We start from the raw sequence: 17,488 nt of genomic DNA on the forward strand, positions 1-17,488 counted from the left end.
GAGTCTATTCGTTTGATTGGGAGTGTATATGCACTTATGAATGTGAAATTTGCGTGGCCCTTCAGAAGAGTAAGGAAAAGCTGTTCAAAAGTGAATGAAAAATTGAGGGTGTGGACTGCTCCGAGACAGAGGGTGAGAGAGAGGGACTTACAAGTGATGGGATAATTATTATAATAAATGCAATCGTGAAATTCAGTTTTTGTTTTGCGGTTTAGCAAAACCCACAACAGGAGAAGCCAGCGGGTAATTCAAAACGTTGCACTGTTCTAACCTGTCTACCTCCTTCCTCCAACTCCTTCAATTACTATTATTACCATTTTTTAGTTGTAATTACAGTGAACCCCGTCCCCCAACGAATCCCACAAATAATGATCCCCGTTGTGTGTGGAAATTAGCATCTGGTTAACAAGTGCGCCGTCGCGGTTAAACGGTGAAAATCTACGACTGACTCTCGCGGGAAATAGGCACTGCCACGGGCACTTGGAGGCGCAGCATAATTAAAATCAATTATCCACAGAATTGGAGCAGACAGTGAGTGCTAAATGTGAGTATACGGAGAAGCGGGATAAGCATGCAAGATGACAAACAGCAGATATCCAGAGAGAGAGGAAGAGTTTTACTTAAGTTTTGAGTGGAGGATGTAAAATGCATTAAAACAAAGCCAAATTCAAACATTATAGTTTAACCATTTGATCAGATAAACTATCAAAGGATTTCCGTCTAAATTTCATTCTTAACCATTAATATGGGCAAAAACAAATAGCCAGACAAATGAGCGAAAATGTGAAAATGAATTTGCAAAAAATCGTTTTTGTTTTTCCTTTCAATAATTCAACTCGCTTTCATGTGTGTTGTGCGATCCGTTGCGATGCCAGAGAGAGGTATTGTATATTTTCTTGCGATTTAAAAATAGAAAATTTTGAGTATTTTCCTAATTTAATGCCCGTTGCTCGTGCCGTTTGCTGTTCGTTTTTGCTGTTGGGGTTTTTGGGTATTCATTTGACTTGTAAATCGTCGGCTTGCATTAGGAATTTATATGTATTTGTTGTGCATATTGGTTAATGTTTTAGTGCTTGTTGCGGCTGGCTGTGTGGCAGTGTTGAAATCGTTGGGAGAGCACGAAATACGCAACAATAACTATAACTAGAGAATGGCAATGCACAGTGGGGCTAAACTGCTTGGAAAAAGCTTAAGGATTCATGCAGTTTTGACCTTGGAAAGATTTCTTGGCAGAATCCTTGAGATTCAAGAAATTATGCTCAATCTTAGCTTCTCCGTCTATAAATCGCGCCATGGAGGGGCAAAATTATATGAAAATATTTCCCCTTCCAACAATTTGACCACTGGGTCAAGCCACACCACCCACTGTGCAATGTCAGCGGCGCAGTTGGATGCAATAATTTCGAAATGCCAGCCACCCTGCGGCCACACCCCACACACCCCCATTGGGTGGTGATCGCGTGATGCAGGCGTCTGATGTAATTCAGGGATTCGATGGATTCGAGGGGATAAAGACGCACCTGATGCAAGGCCGTGAGGCCATCCACATTGGCAGTATTAATGTCGGCGCCCTGGTCGAGCAGCTGGATCACCTCATCCTTGTCGCCGGAGAGGCAAGCGGCAAGGAAGACGCAGCCGGAGCTGAATTTGATGCGGCGACCGTGCTCATGGCGGGGCGTGCCCGCGGCCCGGTTGGTGTCCGACTCCTCCCAGCGCTTCAGCTGCTCGGCCCGCTTCATCATGGCCGAGTTATTGCGCGCGTCCAGGGTGGACATGTTGCGGCTGGGGGCTGGGAGCTGGCTGACTGTGTTGGGCGGACTCCGAGACGTGTTCCACTAGGGATTATTAGGTGTATTGATGGTTTTTTTGCGGTTTACTTAGTACTTTTTTCCACTGGTAATTTGGGTGTTTTTTTGTGCACTATTTATAGACAAAATGCTTCACACTTTCGATTTTCGATCTTTACACTTTACTGTTTCTACACGCTCCTCCCGCTCTGTGCTTTTGCTGATTATTGTTTTTCTATTTTCCACTCGATTCGTGTATCACTCTGTGTGCGTGTATTTGCTCTCTGCTTTATCAGCGAATGGAGAGAGAGATGATGGCAAACTTCTTGGCGTTTCTTTTTACCGTGCTTCTTTCCCACTCCACTGCACACACACTCGCTCTCCCTCTCTCTCTCTAGCACACACTCACGCGCGTTCTCTCACACACACGACGACACAACACATGCAGTTGGTGTAGTTGACTGCTCGCTCGCTCTGGCTTACAGTTTGTTGCATTTATCACGCACCTTTTTGTGGAATTTGCTTTAAAACACACTTTCTTGCCATTCTAATGCTGCAAAAGACAGACAAGAAGAGAGTGAGAATGGAATATAAACACAAAAGAACAACCGTTTTGCCTCCGTTCTTCACTTTGTTTATCATTCGCGGGCGCTCTCTCCCGCTCTTACACTCGCTCAGCTACACACACAGTCAATCACATGCACATGGATAGGGCCTGCATGCAACACTGCCGTATTTTCAGCATGGCTGTGTGAGTGTTACCAATTTGACATAAATTCAACAGCCGCGACGCTGACGTCGCGGGTAAATAGAACGAAAGATGGAAGCCGCTCTTTTTTTCACGCACGCAAATTCTTCTTGACAATTTATATAATTTTCAGTCGCACTGCACGGAAACACACTCTTCGTTTTGCGTGTAATTATGTAAAGGCATTTATACAGCTCCCCACTCCATCGCACAGCAGCATTCACTGGCACTGGCACTCACACACACACACGTACGCACGTAGAGAAAAATGGATTGCAGTAGAAACTTTTCACACACCAAAAAAACGAGAAACGCAGGGCACGCACCTTTCCCCTGTTTGCAGCGGGCCACTTTCGGGGCGTTGGTATGGTCGATCGGGCTTATTGGGTAGCGGACGCAATGCTTGCGCGCTTCATTTGTGCGGTGCACAAGTATTTCACTTTATTTTGCATATTTTCGCTTATTTATTATTTTTGGTATTTAATCGCTGACGCGATATTGGATGGTCGCACGACGAACGACGATGAGTCCGCATTGACCAGGTACTTCGTTCGATGATGGGGCTGTCGATATTTTCTTGACTATCGATGGTTGTTAGTGAGACCGTGCATTCTTATAATTTAAACAATATGCTGCTTAGTTTAAAGTGTGGTCGTGTGTAAGAGTTTAACAAAATATATAGTAGTGAAATGAATTGATTTGTATGTGTTGGTGTAGGTGTGTTAGATTGTTGACACACGCTTGTTCGGGTTTGGGACTTTGGGAAATCCTCTCCTGTGACTAAACGGTCAGGGAAATCCTCTCCTGTTACTAAACGGTCAGGGAAATCCTCTCAAAAATTCGCACGAAACTGTAAACGCAGTGTGACCGCGGTTTTATTAATAAAATATGCAAGATGTGGCCCCTATAAATATACCGTGATATACCAAACAATTGATGAAATATACTATTGTATATACCGAAGTAGCGTAAACATAACCGTAAGTCGATTTCGACTCAATTTACCGAAACTAAATCACTAGAAGGTAGAAAGTGGGTGTACTTTTTATTTTTGAGTGTTATGATATTCGGTAACATTTTTCAATGGTCAAACGCAACTATGAGTCAGAGTGGCAGCACAATACGAATTATACCACAAACAGTGTGTACATAATTAGAAAATAAAATATATCTGGCAGCTCTATTGGCAGGGATGCAGGAATATATTTGAAACGTGCTGTAACCGCTTTTCACTTTTAAACATTGAAATTACCATGACTATCAACTGATGTCGGAATTTCTCCTAGAAATTCAGTTTTTCTTTTATTAACAGGACCACCCTACCCCTGAGTTCAAAGAGATTATGTGATAGCGAAAGAGAGACGTGTTGTGCGTGCTCTCTTATAAAACCCACCCCCCGAAAAAAATTGCGCAGTGCTTTGGCGCGCAACACTATTTTACGCTTTCCGCACCGCTGCCACGCTAGAAAGCAAAGCAAAACAAAAAACAAATGAAAAAATAACAAATATGTGCATACAAATGAATGTGTGTACCCTATGGGAAGTGGGAATGTGGGTTAGACGGGGCTATAGAATAGTTTTGCCGTAGTCGCAGCGAGACAAGCCAACCCACCGGTCGGTCGCAGTAAACGTTCCGTTCCGGTCCGATAAAAAGTTCTATCAGAAAACAAACATTTCAAAGTGCAGTGCAAATTATCTTATTCAATCTATTGCAAAAGTGCAGAGTCGTAAAACGCCCCAATATCAAAAATTTCGAGTGCGGGAAACTAAAAGAATTATTTCCAATGATATCTTGTTAGGATAATTCGTTGAAAATGTCTTTGGTGAGTTTTAAATTCGATTAAATGTAAGAAATTATGATCTATAGGCAGAGACTTTGTTTAAGGGGCGGAGTGCGGGTCATTAACATACAGAATGCTTCCCATTAATGGGGGGTTGCCGAGGTTAGGGTTTGCCAAAGGACTTTGAACGACTCTCTTCATTCATGTCATGCATACTCCACTTCTTTTCCCACTAGAATTTTCCAGGCATTTCGAAATCGTGTGCAATCTCCACACCCAGAACTGCACCCAAGATACCCAAGAGACAACCCCTTCACTCCCCTATGGATAGACAGTACATATAGCCATCCTGCTCTAACTCATCTGCAGCTAGGGAGATTATCACTCAAATTTTCACACATTTTAGATTGTTTTTCCGTGCTTTTGTATTTTACCCCCATGATGCTGACGTTGCAGCGCATTTCATTCATGACGAAACCAAGCAGAAAACACCCCATGACACCCATTCCCACACCCACACTAACACCCACGCCCACGCCTAGAACTTGCCGCACCAGAATTTTCCTATTTTTAATTACCGCTCAATGCCATTTCCATTTACAGCCTGATGCGTAGGTTTCAAAGATTGATTGCTTTTGCCTATATAATCAGCTGCTTACCTCATTCATATTTGCACTTTAGTTTCAAGCGTAAACCCACTTCGGTGCAACTAAGAACTACAGTTCCAGTTATAACTCTTATTAGCAAGTCTTATCGGTCTTATCTTATAGATTAATGAACTATTCCGCAATGTGCATCAAGTGTTTCCAAATCTTTCTGGATTGCAAACCAAACAAAATCATTTCGTAATCACCTGCAAAAAGAAGACAAGACACATGGCGTTTGGTTGTCGTTGCTAATTAGCGCCGGCTCTTAAAATTAAAAAAGAAAGATAAGAACTATTTACAGAACACAGAAACAACAGAAAACACTTGTGGGGCTGTTGGTACGTAACTCAAAAAAATGTGTCATTTAGTTTTACTACGAATTTGTCATATACAGAAAAGCATTTCCGACGCTTGGCATTTCATGTGTTTTATCAATGAATCGCCTAGTCTAGTAATACAATTCTTAGAATATACGACCGTATAATAAAAGCTGTCTAGGATAGACTTTTGCTTGGAGACACCCTCAAAGACAGCTGACAGCTGTTTTATAATCAAAAATCTGCAAGGTGATGCTAACAGATGGGTATGAACAACCCTTAAATGCAAAGCCACACTGGGAGAGAGAATATATATAAATAGAATGGAGTATATTCCGGCCATCACCTGCTACAATCACTCAAAATATCACTCGAAATGCCACTCCAAAAGATATTCTTCTTGAGCTGTTGGCAGAACAGATCACGAGATAAGTAAGTGCTCCAGGCCGATCCACAGTCACTGCCCGTATTGGGACTTGTTTCATGCATCCCTCGTTGCCTGTCGGTGGCCTCAAGTCTACAAAGGACAAAGGATCTCCTGTCCTGCCCCGAGCAGTAGCTGTGGCAGCTGCCAGCTGGCAACGTCATGTGCCGCGAGATCCTTTCACTGAAAACGGACACAATAAGGACACAGACAAGGGGCTGCCGGTCTGCCGTTGCAGATGTTGGCTACGTTTTTCGGGGATCAGATGGGATTGTGTTTGGCTTGCAGCTGCCGGCACACGTCGGCAATTCCCCCAGCCCATGCACTTCTTAGCCCTGATTGAGGCAGGTATGCACAGTCAGCGGTGCAGAGAGGGGAGCAGGGGTAGCGCAGATGTTGTAATAGGCAATCTAATCGAGAATCGGAGTCGAAGTCGTGCCCAACTTGTTGTTGTTATGACACCTTTTCTGCCAATTGCCGATCGCTGCGCAAAAGAGTTGAATGCAAAAATATAGCAGAGATAAACCGGTTTTGGCTCTCTGCATTTGGCTGTCAATTAAAAACCACAAACTTAGCAACAAACAACCAAGACAATTATTTATAAATAGTGACTGAGAGAGCCAAATTGAATGCCGAAGCTTGTACACACTCTGTCCCGTATAGATGATGCATCAGTCATTGATTCATCTCTGGGCTATTACTATTATTTTGCAGTCTTTGAGACTGATCAAATATAGCACATAATAGCATCAATATCCAGCCTATCCTTAGGTATTATTACAACTTTTTATCATAGCTATTGTACCCGTTGCATCTGTAATGCAATACGTCTGAGAGATCTGCTTGGGTGTATGGGTGAGTAATCATTTACAATAAATAGCTACAACAAGAACAAGGCGAGTGCAACAACTTTAAAAGGCCTTGCAAGGCCGTTCGGCTTGAGCCAGGGATTTACAGCTGAAACTTGTCCAACAACTGCATTCGCATTGGGGCCTCAAGACTCTGAGCTGTGTGTGTGTGTGTGGTCAGCAAAATGATCTTTTGGAACTGCAAACAAAACAGCCAGGCAAAAACAGCACTTTGCCATTTCTATCCACAAATAGAATTTGCATCTACGCCGGATTTCGGTTGAACTGTGGACTCCGCCTCCGACTTGGTCTCTCCTCCAAGAGAGACCTGTCAAAGTCGTCTAGACTTTTGCTGCATTTATGGGCAGATTTTTCAAATGCGTCGCGACATCTTCTTGGTAAATTTAGCCGCATTTATTTATAAAATCATAAAAGTTCATCGTGTCTGCGACTCTAGATGCACCGCACTATGCGAATGTCGCGTACTGTCACCAGTCTGATTTCCATATATGCATGATTCAACTGGGCAATCTTGCTGTATCCCCCCAATACCAAGTATAACGATGAACGTGCTGGTATTTCCTTTGAAATTGCTAACTACGATCAATGGCGTCAGCCTGCCAGATATGGCCACTGTGCCATATCATGGGTTTCTAATTAAAAATAACACAATTGTTGATAGTACCTTTGATTAAACACAATTTTCAGTACGTCTAGTATACAGTCCACTAAAATGACCTAAGAATGCACTGCGGCAAAGTTAAACTTCGTTTGTCACTAGAACAAAGAGAATGGAAATATCTATAGAAGTCGATCAATCTTTATGGTTTACTACGGCCAAAACCTATAAGAAATATTCCTTGCTGTCTTATGAAATGTCAAGTATTTAAGATTACAGGGGTTGTGGTTTCTATAAAGGAATACGCGGAAATACTGGCAATGACATTCCTACATACATATATACAAAATCACATATCACAGGTTATCAATAAAGGATTACATTTGAACATCAAAAATTTAATAGTGAATAGTTTCGAAATACTCAAGATTAAACTTTGTAAATTACAAACTATCTTTTGGGTGATATTTTCACTGTGAAAAGTGGGTGGGTTTGTTTTTTTTACTCAATGATAAAGAAAAATTTCACATGTTGTTACTAGGTTTATAGTCGCCACATGCAGGCGATACCTTTATCAGTGTAGAACTATAGCAACAAAGATCAATAAAGAGAGAGGGAGAGAACCTACAATATCAGCGGAACCCATTCGCTTGTAAATAAATAATATTATTTGTTCTAATCTTTCAATATGTGCTATTGGGGGAGTTCAAAGGGAAAGTACTTTTTATTTTTTATATCTGCAGTCAAAGCGATCTCCCAATGTATTTGCCCCAGAATGTGCGTGATAAGCGGTGATCTGTGTCATTAATTGGTAAAGATTATTTGAATATTAATCAAGAGATTAAAAGGTTCACATACCCAGTAAGAAATGAAGCGAAATGAAGTTAATTCTTCGATTTTTAACGAGGCCTGCAGCTGGTAAAAAATGCCTAGAATATTATATTTTCCATTTAATGTTTCGGCCTGGCTCAAAGATGTGAGATGGAAATGTGATAAGAGACTTTCCTGAATTTTCAGCTGTCGAATAAACACAACAAAAGGCCAGACAGGCTTAAGCGAGATAGCGAGCCAGAGAAAGAGACAGAGCGTCAGGGAAAAGGAGAGGGTCGGAGTGAAAAAGGCGCATACACAAAAACCGCAGCTGCTGTCGACGCACTCGCCTCTGCTTCAAGATCCCGTCCCGCCCAGGCAGAGGAGCAGGCGTCTGTCGCTGGAAGGTGCCGGAGAAATTGTTTGTGGGTAGAGCCGGGTGACTGCAGCGGCGATGGTGCATTGACACGCGCGGCATCCAACAGCCGTGCCCGGCGCATGCCCCTGCAGTAGCAAGCAAAAAATCAATGATCCTGGAGGCTCTAATGGCCTTTTGCTAGTGGGAAAAGGATAACCGTAGTGCTGGTCCAGGCGGTTTTACGGTACGTCTTGCGTACTAATACTAGCCGTAGTAGAGGGTTGTACAAACCTGCGCCAACACGCTGCTGGATGCAGTTCATCACGGTCCAGTCCAGTCAGGGGGTGGAGTAGAGATTTCCATATCTACTTTTGACGAATGTATCAAGCGCGAAGCGAATATCCAAATGCTCATCATAATAAATAGATTAATTGTTTTCCACCATTAAATTGGAGGTTGTTTTACAAAGGTTTCCCAATTTACAGCTGTTCCAAGACGCAGACAGAGTAAATGCACTCGTACTTAAAATCTCACTCCCTCCTTCTCGCACTTTAATTGTGCAGACAGGGCACACTAACAACAAGGTACGGTTATGATATCCTCTTGGTGGCATAAATCTCTCATGTTTCATAGGCAACCTTATGCTCTCTCTGATGACCATACCTTTTTGTTGGTTTACCATGTGCGCATAACTGTTGTCGTCTCGCTCTTACACGAAGAAGCGAAACAAAAACGGCTCGACTCGGCACGTTCGTTGCTTTCATTCGGCATTCGGAAAAAAACACTCGAATGAAAAAGATGGATTAGTGAGCGCGTTCGATGTTGATATAAACTTATGCATTTAATCATAGAATAACAAATAATAAGTACAAAAACTAAAGTATTTCACGGACTCCATTGTGATAGTTGGCATTGAAATTGTTGACAAAAACGGAACTTAAAGAAAAGAGCGTGTACGTGTCAAAGTGTTTGTTGTGTGTTCCCGTTCATTTAGTTCAGGAGAAAATCAATATAACTGTGAAAACAGCACTGAAGCTGTTTTCTGTGACGTCGAATCTCACATCAAAAGGGAAATCACTAAGGGAAACTTGAGTTTTTCAACAAAAAGAGAAAAATTGTCAAGGTGAGCTGCAGTTGTGTATATTTAGTGTATTTTAACCGAATTTAACCCCAAAATATGCACTCAAAACGTGACATCAGAAAATCAAAAGCTAAAATAAATTTTCGTGTATTTGCTTGTACGCTCGCTCACACAGCAGAGGAAAAAACCACACACTCGTGCACCAGCAAACGGTTATCGTACAAATGTAGTCCATAAGACAAAATTGTCGAATGTGATTTGGCGTAAATGGCATAAGGTGAAATGTGTAAATGCAGCTAGTGTTAATTCAATATATTTAAGGAACAGTATAAATAAAGAATCAAACATCAGGTAAAATTTTAAGTCAAAGAATATGCCTAAACCGTTTGCTTAATTTTTGTCGGGTGGCCGCATATGTTTTTGTGTTCGCTCGTTCGTACTCTACACAACCGCAGCGAGCGATTGTTTCATAAAAAGATGGCGACCGTAGAGTTGCTAAATGCTTGCGATATTGTTTCTCTGGAAATTGTTTACAAGATTACCGACTTTTGTTTACCGCCAGGGTCCGGCAGATTTTTCTGATTGTGGAAAATGTAAATATCAATGACACACGGCTTGTTTGCACGGCATTTTTAGGCTGTTGAAACAGAAACTTTCCACCATATGGTAACCCTATTTTTACAATGAGTGATTTCACACAACGTCCGCTGCGTCGCAACCCCTTTTAAATCGGCACAGTCTGCGTTTAAAAACAACATTCTCAATTCGGCAAAATGAGAGTGTGAGAGAGAAGGGAGAGGTGGAAACAATGCCAGCAATTTTGTATTCATCCGAATTTTGGAATACGCAATACGCGGCTTCGTCTATATAATTAAATGATGACTACAGCCATGCAAAACACATACTATACCAGTTTTGCTCCAAAATTTATCAGGCTAGAAGGTCACGCTATGACACACGAGTACTCAGAGATCTCCTCTCCGGTTTCCGTTCTAAGTTAATTGGAATTGTTTGTTTCTAATAGTATCGTCATCATACACCCAGGAACAGATGTTTGTATGGAATGACTCGCTTGCTGGGTACACACTTTATTTTTTACGATGTACGATACACTACATGTGTGTAATGCACTTCCTTTTACGCACACACACACATATACCCATGTCGCATAATCCGAGCCCAGCCCTGCGCCGCTCCACTCTTATCCGCTCTTCTCTTCTCTGTCACTCACCACCAAAGCATTAGCTTCTTTGTCTGGCACATCCGCTGTGAACGGAAGTGGTGCACTCATGCGTGCTCCGCTCTGCAGAAACAGAAGCAGAAGAGCGGCCCTAGTACCATCCATAAGCCATGGCCAAAGACCGTACCGTGCCAGCCCAGCTCAAAATTGTTGTGCATTGTTGCCAATGTTCACTATGCTTTTTGCTGTGCCTTTTATGCTTCATTGCTTTGAACTTTTGCGTTTATTTCTGAGAAGGCAACAGCACACAACAAAGAGAAAGTCAGTCGCTCAGCTTGAGCTTTGCAAGAGTCGAGCTCAATATTTTGCTCTGCCGACGTCGCGATGCAACTTTTTCATTATTGCCAGTCTCCATTGCAGTTGCCGCACCCGCACCTACACCCACACCTTCACATAAGTCCACAATACACCTACACAGCGCTGGTGGTGGTCCCTATAATTCTTACTCCCACACTGCATTGAAGAAAGAACTAATACGGAATGGATTTTCCACGCTTTTCACCAATAAAACGAGCGACGTGCTTAATCAACAGCTCTCACGTGTACGGGAAATGGTGGGAGTTAAATTTTCCCGAAATAGAACTGAACACAATGGGACACAAGTATTGTCTTTCATCCTATTTTCATTTGTTATCGCCAGCAGACGCGACGGCAATCAGCATGAATGGGAATGGACCAGGGCGGCCCTTGAAAGGGACACAGACGAAAGGGAGGGAGCAGCATAAGATGAAGAAAATTACATTCTGGAATTCCCGGAATTTTCTGAGCTCTCCAGCTGAATCATCTCTTGCCGACCTTTGAGCCTCGCCTTGTCTCGCCCCCTCTCGTCTCGTCCGGCGTGAAAAACGACCTTTCAACCATTATTTCCACTAACGAGGCGCATTTAATGCGCTCTCGGGAATTTCCATGAGAGCGTACCCACATACCAAGTCTCATAGATTGGATGGAATGGAAGAGATGCGTTGGATGCTGCCACGATAAAGGCGAGCACGACTTGACTTTGGGTTTGAGAAGAATTTTCTTTCTTTATCTGGCTTTTCCTATTCCCTATAAAAACGCTGGCGGTGTTGGCGGTGGCGGGCGGGGAGATCTTTGAACTGAGCCGCCGTTAGTTTTTGGACAATCGATCAATGTTCAATAGGGTAAACCGTCAGACAGACAGGGACGGCATGAGGCCGCTCTTAATGCATTCTGCAGCAGCGGCTCAGGCGCATTTATTATGATTACAATATTGCCCTTTGTTGGAAAGAGAAGAGAAGCCTTGAGCCTGGGGTCCAGAGCCCAGCATCCCATATTTTATCGACAGCGTTGGCGACGTCGGCGGTCGTTTTGTGCGGTTCTCCTCCTCCTCTTGTGCTGCATTTCTTGGAAGGCCACAGCATACACACAAACACCACACACGCATTCGCATAAGAAGCAGAAAAATAAGGTGGAGAGAGAGAGAGAGAGATCATGCAAGAATGTTCTTTGTGTGTGCATGTATATTTGTTGATGCGGTACGATACTCTGCGAGAGGTATTATCAATTTTCGAAGATGTTGGCCACGCAGAGATGAATATTTATGTTATTGACCTGGGCCATATACCTGAGAGATATGAATATCGGTAATAAAATAAGTTCTGCAAAGTGCATTATGAGCGCGATGGAACTGGAAGGGTATCTGAGAGTCGACCTCCTGTTTTTTGTATTTATTTTTTTGCTGCAGGGCCTTCTTCCTCCATTCTTCTCTCTCTCTCCGTGAGATTTGAGCACGATGACGACTCATGCATGGGTCTCTGGTATATTCTCTCTGTCTCTCTGACTGTGTTTGTCCTGCTCTTTTCCGTCTCATGTTGTTGTCGTATCTGGTATCACCGCATTCCAATCTCGAAGACAACAACAAAAAGAATGGTAAAGTGTTTATAATAGTTTCCCACAGTCTCGGCTTTGGCTCAGCGGCGGCTCCCAAGGTACATACACATAGAGACACAAGACACAACCTTTTCCATGGTTGAACCTCTGCGGTTACCTTCACTTACAACAACAGGGAGAACGAGAACAAGTAAAAACTCCAATCACCCAGGCCCAAGCCCAGGCCCAGAGCTTCGACTGAGACGGAGGTAGAGACAGAGCAGCAGAGACTGGCTTTGCTTTGGTTTATTCCAATCAGAAAACTCGAAAAGCAGCTCCAACTTTAGCGTTTTTATGCGCCGGAGTTTGTAGAAAAGTTGCACGACTGCATTCCATTCCATTGCGGAGCTGCCGCCTCGTTGTAGGTTTGGGTCTCTCCTCCTCCTGTGTCTTGTCTTTTGAGCTCGTTTATTCCTCTGTTTGTTGCCTTGCCTTGCCTCCTGGGCTGGCCTGGCCTTTGATTATGATTTTCCTATGTTGTTGTGTTGTGTCTTTCACTTTGGTATTTCTTGGCTGGGATTTTCTGTTCCCATGCCATTCATGCGCCCAGGGAGGCCTTGTGTCAGTGTGCATTCGGTTGGTGCTGGGAGAAGGCGCTCCACGGTTCTATATCGATCTTGATTTGTAATTGTGTCGGTCTGGATTGTTTTTCCTAAAGCTTGCTAAAATCAAAACAATTGCAAAAGTCCGTTGCTCCAGCCCTGTTTTTTCACGCCTGCCCTGGTAAGTTTGTGCACATATTAAATGAATGCAAATTCCCTGGCATATGGCAACACTGATTTGAACTTTTGCCTGAATTTCCTGGAAAAATAAGAAAAGCAAAAAAGAGAAGCGAGAAATGCCAACGCGCGTTTACATTACAATTGTTAATGGGGGGGTCTGGCATTCCACAATAACAAATAACAGCGAGGCGAGAGGCAGCTGTAATTGCAATACGGTCTGCACTTTGTACCGCACTCTGCCTGCCCTGGCAAATACTCTGTTTGTAATTGAACAGAGACAGAGACAGCAGCAAATGCATCTCAAGCTCTCCATCTTTTCTTGCTCCACTTGAACAATGCTGTGTGCAATCTCTGGATCCAGCAGTAGCCTCCAGCTTCCAGCTCTCTGCACCGCTCCCCCATTTCCCCATCAGAGATCCCAAGAAGTCAGCATTTGTACATTTACAATTGCATTTGTTTTTGCGCCCTCTTCTCGCGCTCTCCCACTGTCTGCCTCTCTCTTCTAGTGTTTGTGTGTGTGTGTGTGTATGTGTGTTCTCGTTGTTAGTTGTTTTTCCCATTGATGGTTTCTTTCGTCTGCACACCAAAGTGTTGTCTCGCTTGCACTCTCTGGCCCGGCCTTTGCATGGCTTATGCTGCGCTTTATGCTGGCAAACCCCATGCAGCCCCATGCCACTCCTCTGCACACCACTCTACCGCAGAGTGCGCCGTCTCCACAGTGGTTTGACTGCATTCCATTAAAACTTTCTCACAGTCGGAGAGGCCTGCAGTGCATGGCACCACCAGCAAGCACCGCCGCCACCACCCCCTGGGTGCCCCACGAGGCACAATTGTTTGGCGGGTTTGGCTGGTTTGTGGCTGAAATTTGGACTTTGAACGGAGTGCATTCGTGCCATGCCCCAAGCGGAGGGAGACTCGTACTGAGTTGAGTGTAAATGTCGAAAAACGGCTTTACAATCTCTTTAAAGACCACCAAACATTGCAGTTCAAAGAAGTTTGCAGCAAGCCTCTGGCTGCCGTTAATGATCGATCCCATGGTATGGGGTTACGACTTTTCCATTCGCAATGGAATTGTTTTCCTTACTGATACGATTAGTTCACTTAAGAGAGCCATCACTGTATTTGCTGGCAGATCTGAAGATAGCATCAGTAGTCTTCCTGTTATTACTATAATTACCATGATAGTCAGTACTGGGTCGGTATCTGTGTGGGCTGCTATCTCTCGTCTCGATTAGCATATCCGCCTATGCAGCAGTGCCGAGCCGTGTGTGCCATGCCGTGCCGTGCCGCCTTTGTAAACAACTTGTTTTCAACATCAACCATTATGTGGTTATATTATATTGCAGTTTGATTCGAGTGAGTCAGCCCCTGCGCGTGGTCTCGCGCAGCTTCTAGGCGCCACTGCTGCCACCCTGTAAATCCACCCACCCATTCAGTCCGTCCGTCTCGGATCGCTTCGGCGCAGTGCTTGTCACGGGCGGTTGTAATGTTGCGTACTCCATGCTTCGACGTATTTTTTGTCGCGATTTTTCCTAACCAAATGGGAAAACCACCCTGCGGATGGCGCTAAGCGGTGGCAGCAGTGTGTGCGAGCGAGACGACTACTGTGTCGTCCGGGGCCTGCGTCTGCCCTTAAGGGCTCTTAAGGTTCGTTGATGCTGCATCCATCTCCAGTTTCTTGAACTGCGTTTCAGCTTTCAGTTTTTCAGTTTTCCACATACACACAAGGCCTCCCGGACTCCAGAGTTCTTTCTGTCTGTCGAGTGTGCAAAATAAATAAAGTTTCTGGAAAAATACTCAAAAATATAAACAACATTTCATTGAGATTGTTAAATGAAAAGGTATTAATTTATGAAGTGATAAGGTTGATAGATTGGTTTTTGAGCTTTAGTGGTTGCTCGATATGGAAATAGTTTTCGTTTGTTCCTGGCGATAACATGGCGAAATGTTGCCAAAAAAAATACAATATTTATTTTGTAGAAGAAACTGTTGTGAAAATGCGTCATTTAGTTGTTATTGTACGGAAATACTCCGGAGTAAATGCCATTTCTAGAATACACATTTAGCACCTTCCACTTGCCACAATAATTGCTAGAAACAACCAGCCGCTGGGCTGGGGCAGCCAGAGCTGCAATCGTTGAAATTTATGTAGTATCGTGTTGGCGCCGAGCGGGCGCATACGCAGCTCGCAGGTTCTAGATTTGATAACTTATCTACCGTCTACCCACGTACAATAAAATATATATATTTACCGTGATTCTTCTACCCTCTTTCATTGCAGTTTCAAGCACAGAACAGAGGAGTAATTGAGGGAGAAACAAAGGATCTGCTCCAGCAAAAACAACAACAAGAACAACAACCATCCAGCGTAGATAAGAGGAACAGCCAAAAGAGACCAAAATGGCAAATGTTTTAACCAATCCGAGGTACATGTTTGGACCGAATGCTGCACTCGAACTGACAGCGGTGCTCGACCAGGTGGACAACAATACGAATGCGACGCAGCTGTTCAAGAACAACATCTATAGTATCATGAACGAGTATAATCGGGAGGAGGCGCGCCTGAAAACCTTCGCCAACTGGCCGCTGGCGTGGCTCGACAAGAATCAGTTGGCCCGAACGGGCATGTTCTATACGAACGAGGACGATAAGGTCAAGTGCTATTTCTGCGAGGTGGAGATCGGGCGCTGGGATCTCGACGATCAACCTGTACCTGAGCATCTGCGCTGGTCGCCCAACTGTCCGCTCCTGCGCCGTCGCACAACCAACAACGTGCCGCTGAACAGCGAGGCCCTCGAACGCATCCTGCCCCCCATCAGCTACGACATATGCGGCGCCAACGAATCGACGGTGGAGCTGCGCGAGAGCGCCTATCCCGAGGGACGCATACCCATGTCGCACATCACCCAGTCCACCGGCATGAATACCGTCGCCTCCCCGCTAATGGGCTCCACTGCCACCTCGACGGCGGCCACCCAGGCCAACGGGGATGTCCAGCCGGAGACGTGTCGGCACGTTGCCAGCGGCAATTATTTTCCCGAGTATCCCGAATACGCCGTGGAGTCGGCGCGCCTGCGCACCTTCGAGGAATGGCCGCGCAACCTGAAACAGAAGCCAATACAGCTCGCCGAGGCGGGTTTCTTCTATACGGGCGTCGGCGACCGCGTCCGCTGCTTCAGCTGCGGCGGCGGACTCAAGGACTGGGACGACAACGACGAGCCCTGGGAGCAGCACGCTCTCTGGCTCAGTCAGTGCCGCTTCGTCAAGCTGATGAAGGGGCAGCTCTACATCGACGCTGTGGCTGCCAAGCCGGAGCCAGTCGCCGAGAAAGACGAGACGAGCACAAGCACAGCCGAGACGCCAGCTGCAGCTTCCACCACAGCTCCAACGACAGCGACCGTCGAGGCCCCTTCCGGCGATGTGGCCCCATCGGCAGCCACTCGCATCTACGAGAAGATCGTGTCGGCCGCCGCCAACCAGGAGGGCAGCACTACAGCCAGCCCCAGCACGGCCGGAGGTGCGGCACCGGCGCCCAACGGCTCGCCGGTCATACCCGAGGAGAAGCTCTGCAAGATCTGCTATGCCGCGGAGTACAACACGGCGTTTTTTACCCTGCGGCCACGTGGTGGCCTGCGCCAAGTGCGCCTCGTCCGTGACCAAGTGCCCGCTCTGCCGGAAGCCCTTCACCGATGTGATGCGTGTATATTTTTCTTAAGAAGAGCAAACCCTAACCTAAGGCGCACCTCAAGTATTAATCAAAATTGTAGAAAAAAGTTAAAATCCGTTCAGCGGTTGCAACGGCCAGCTGGAGGATCATACGGCCTGTCGTGTGTCCTTCAGCTGGCCGTTGCCATTGCCACAGATACAGCTACAATTTTGATTAGGACTGCGAGATGGAAACCCAGAGGACACCCGAAATGAAACCCCTGAATGTAATAATAGTTAAGAGTGCAGCCCATATATCTACGTATGCACCCATGCGCATAGAGCGTGCGTTATTTATAATAAAACTAACATATTATGAGGAAAAACAACAACCTGTTATTTGTACTCACCCACACACCACACTGTGGCTGATTGAGTGATTGACAAAGCAACTACAAAGGCACCGCGCTGGCACGCCCATGAATGACGCAGCCTGTGGCTCACACTTTGGGGGGAGGAACTTTGCTCACGAGTTGAGGTTTCAGCACATTGAGATAGAATGTTATTATATA

General features: G+C 45.0%; 2 protein-coding genes and 1 long non-coding RNA gene across 13 annotated transcripts in view; 2 read left to right on the forward strand and 1 right to left on the reverse strand.

Moving 5' to 3' along the window:
* Positions 1–3,058, reverse strand: part of LOC117895183 (protein phosphatase 1 regulatory subunit 12B) — a 31,894-nt gene extending 28,836 nt beyond the window's left edge. For 5 of the 11 annotated variants that reach the window (XR_004648902.1, XM_034802653.1, XM_034802651.1 and 2 more), the window contains exons 1-2: positions 2,862–3,057; positions 1,521–2,340 (exon numbers count right to left, since the gene is read on the reverse strand). Coding sequence is in view for 10 of the 11 variants with exons in the window: in XM_034802653.1 (XP_034658544.1) it covers positions 1,521–1,775 (255 nt within the window). In the remaining variant the exon portion in view is untranslated. Of the gene's footprint in view, positions 1–1,520; positions 2,341–2,832 lie in introns of all 11 variants that reach the window. The other 6 variants (XM_034802656.1, XM_034802658.1, XM_034802652.1 and 3 more) reach the window with 5 other exon arrangements.
* Positions 3,059–4,093: 1,035 nt separating this feature from the next.
* LOC117895187 lies at positions 4,094–6,218 on the forward strand. The gene is made up of 2 exons (XR_004648903.1): positions 4,094–4,357; positions 5,086–6,218. It is a non-coding gene; the product is annotated as an uncharacterized LOC117895187 (long non-coding RNA).
* Positions 6,219–9,098: 2,880 nt separating this feature from the next.
* Positions 9,099–17,295, forward strand: LOC117895185 (death-associated inhibitor of apoptosis 1). The gene is given in 4 exon segments (XM_034802664.1): positions 9,099–9,461; positions 15,553–16,874; positions 16,876–17,057; positions 17,121–17,295. Coding segments are annotated over 2 exon segments (1,314 nt in total). The 5' UTR covers positions 9,099–9,461; positions 15,553–15,671; the 3' UTR covers positions 16,987–17,057; positions 17,121–17,295.
* Positions 17,296–17,488: the final 193 nt, after the last annotated feature.

This window comes from Drosophila subobscura, chromosome J, assembly GCF_008121235.1.
Source record: "Drosophila subobscura isolate 14011-0131.10 chromosome J, UCBerk_Dsub_1.0, whole genome shotgun sequence".
NCBI classification, from domain to species: Eukaryota; Metazoa; Arthropoda; class Insecta; order Diptera; family Drosophilidae; genus Drosophila; species Drosophila subobscura.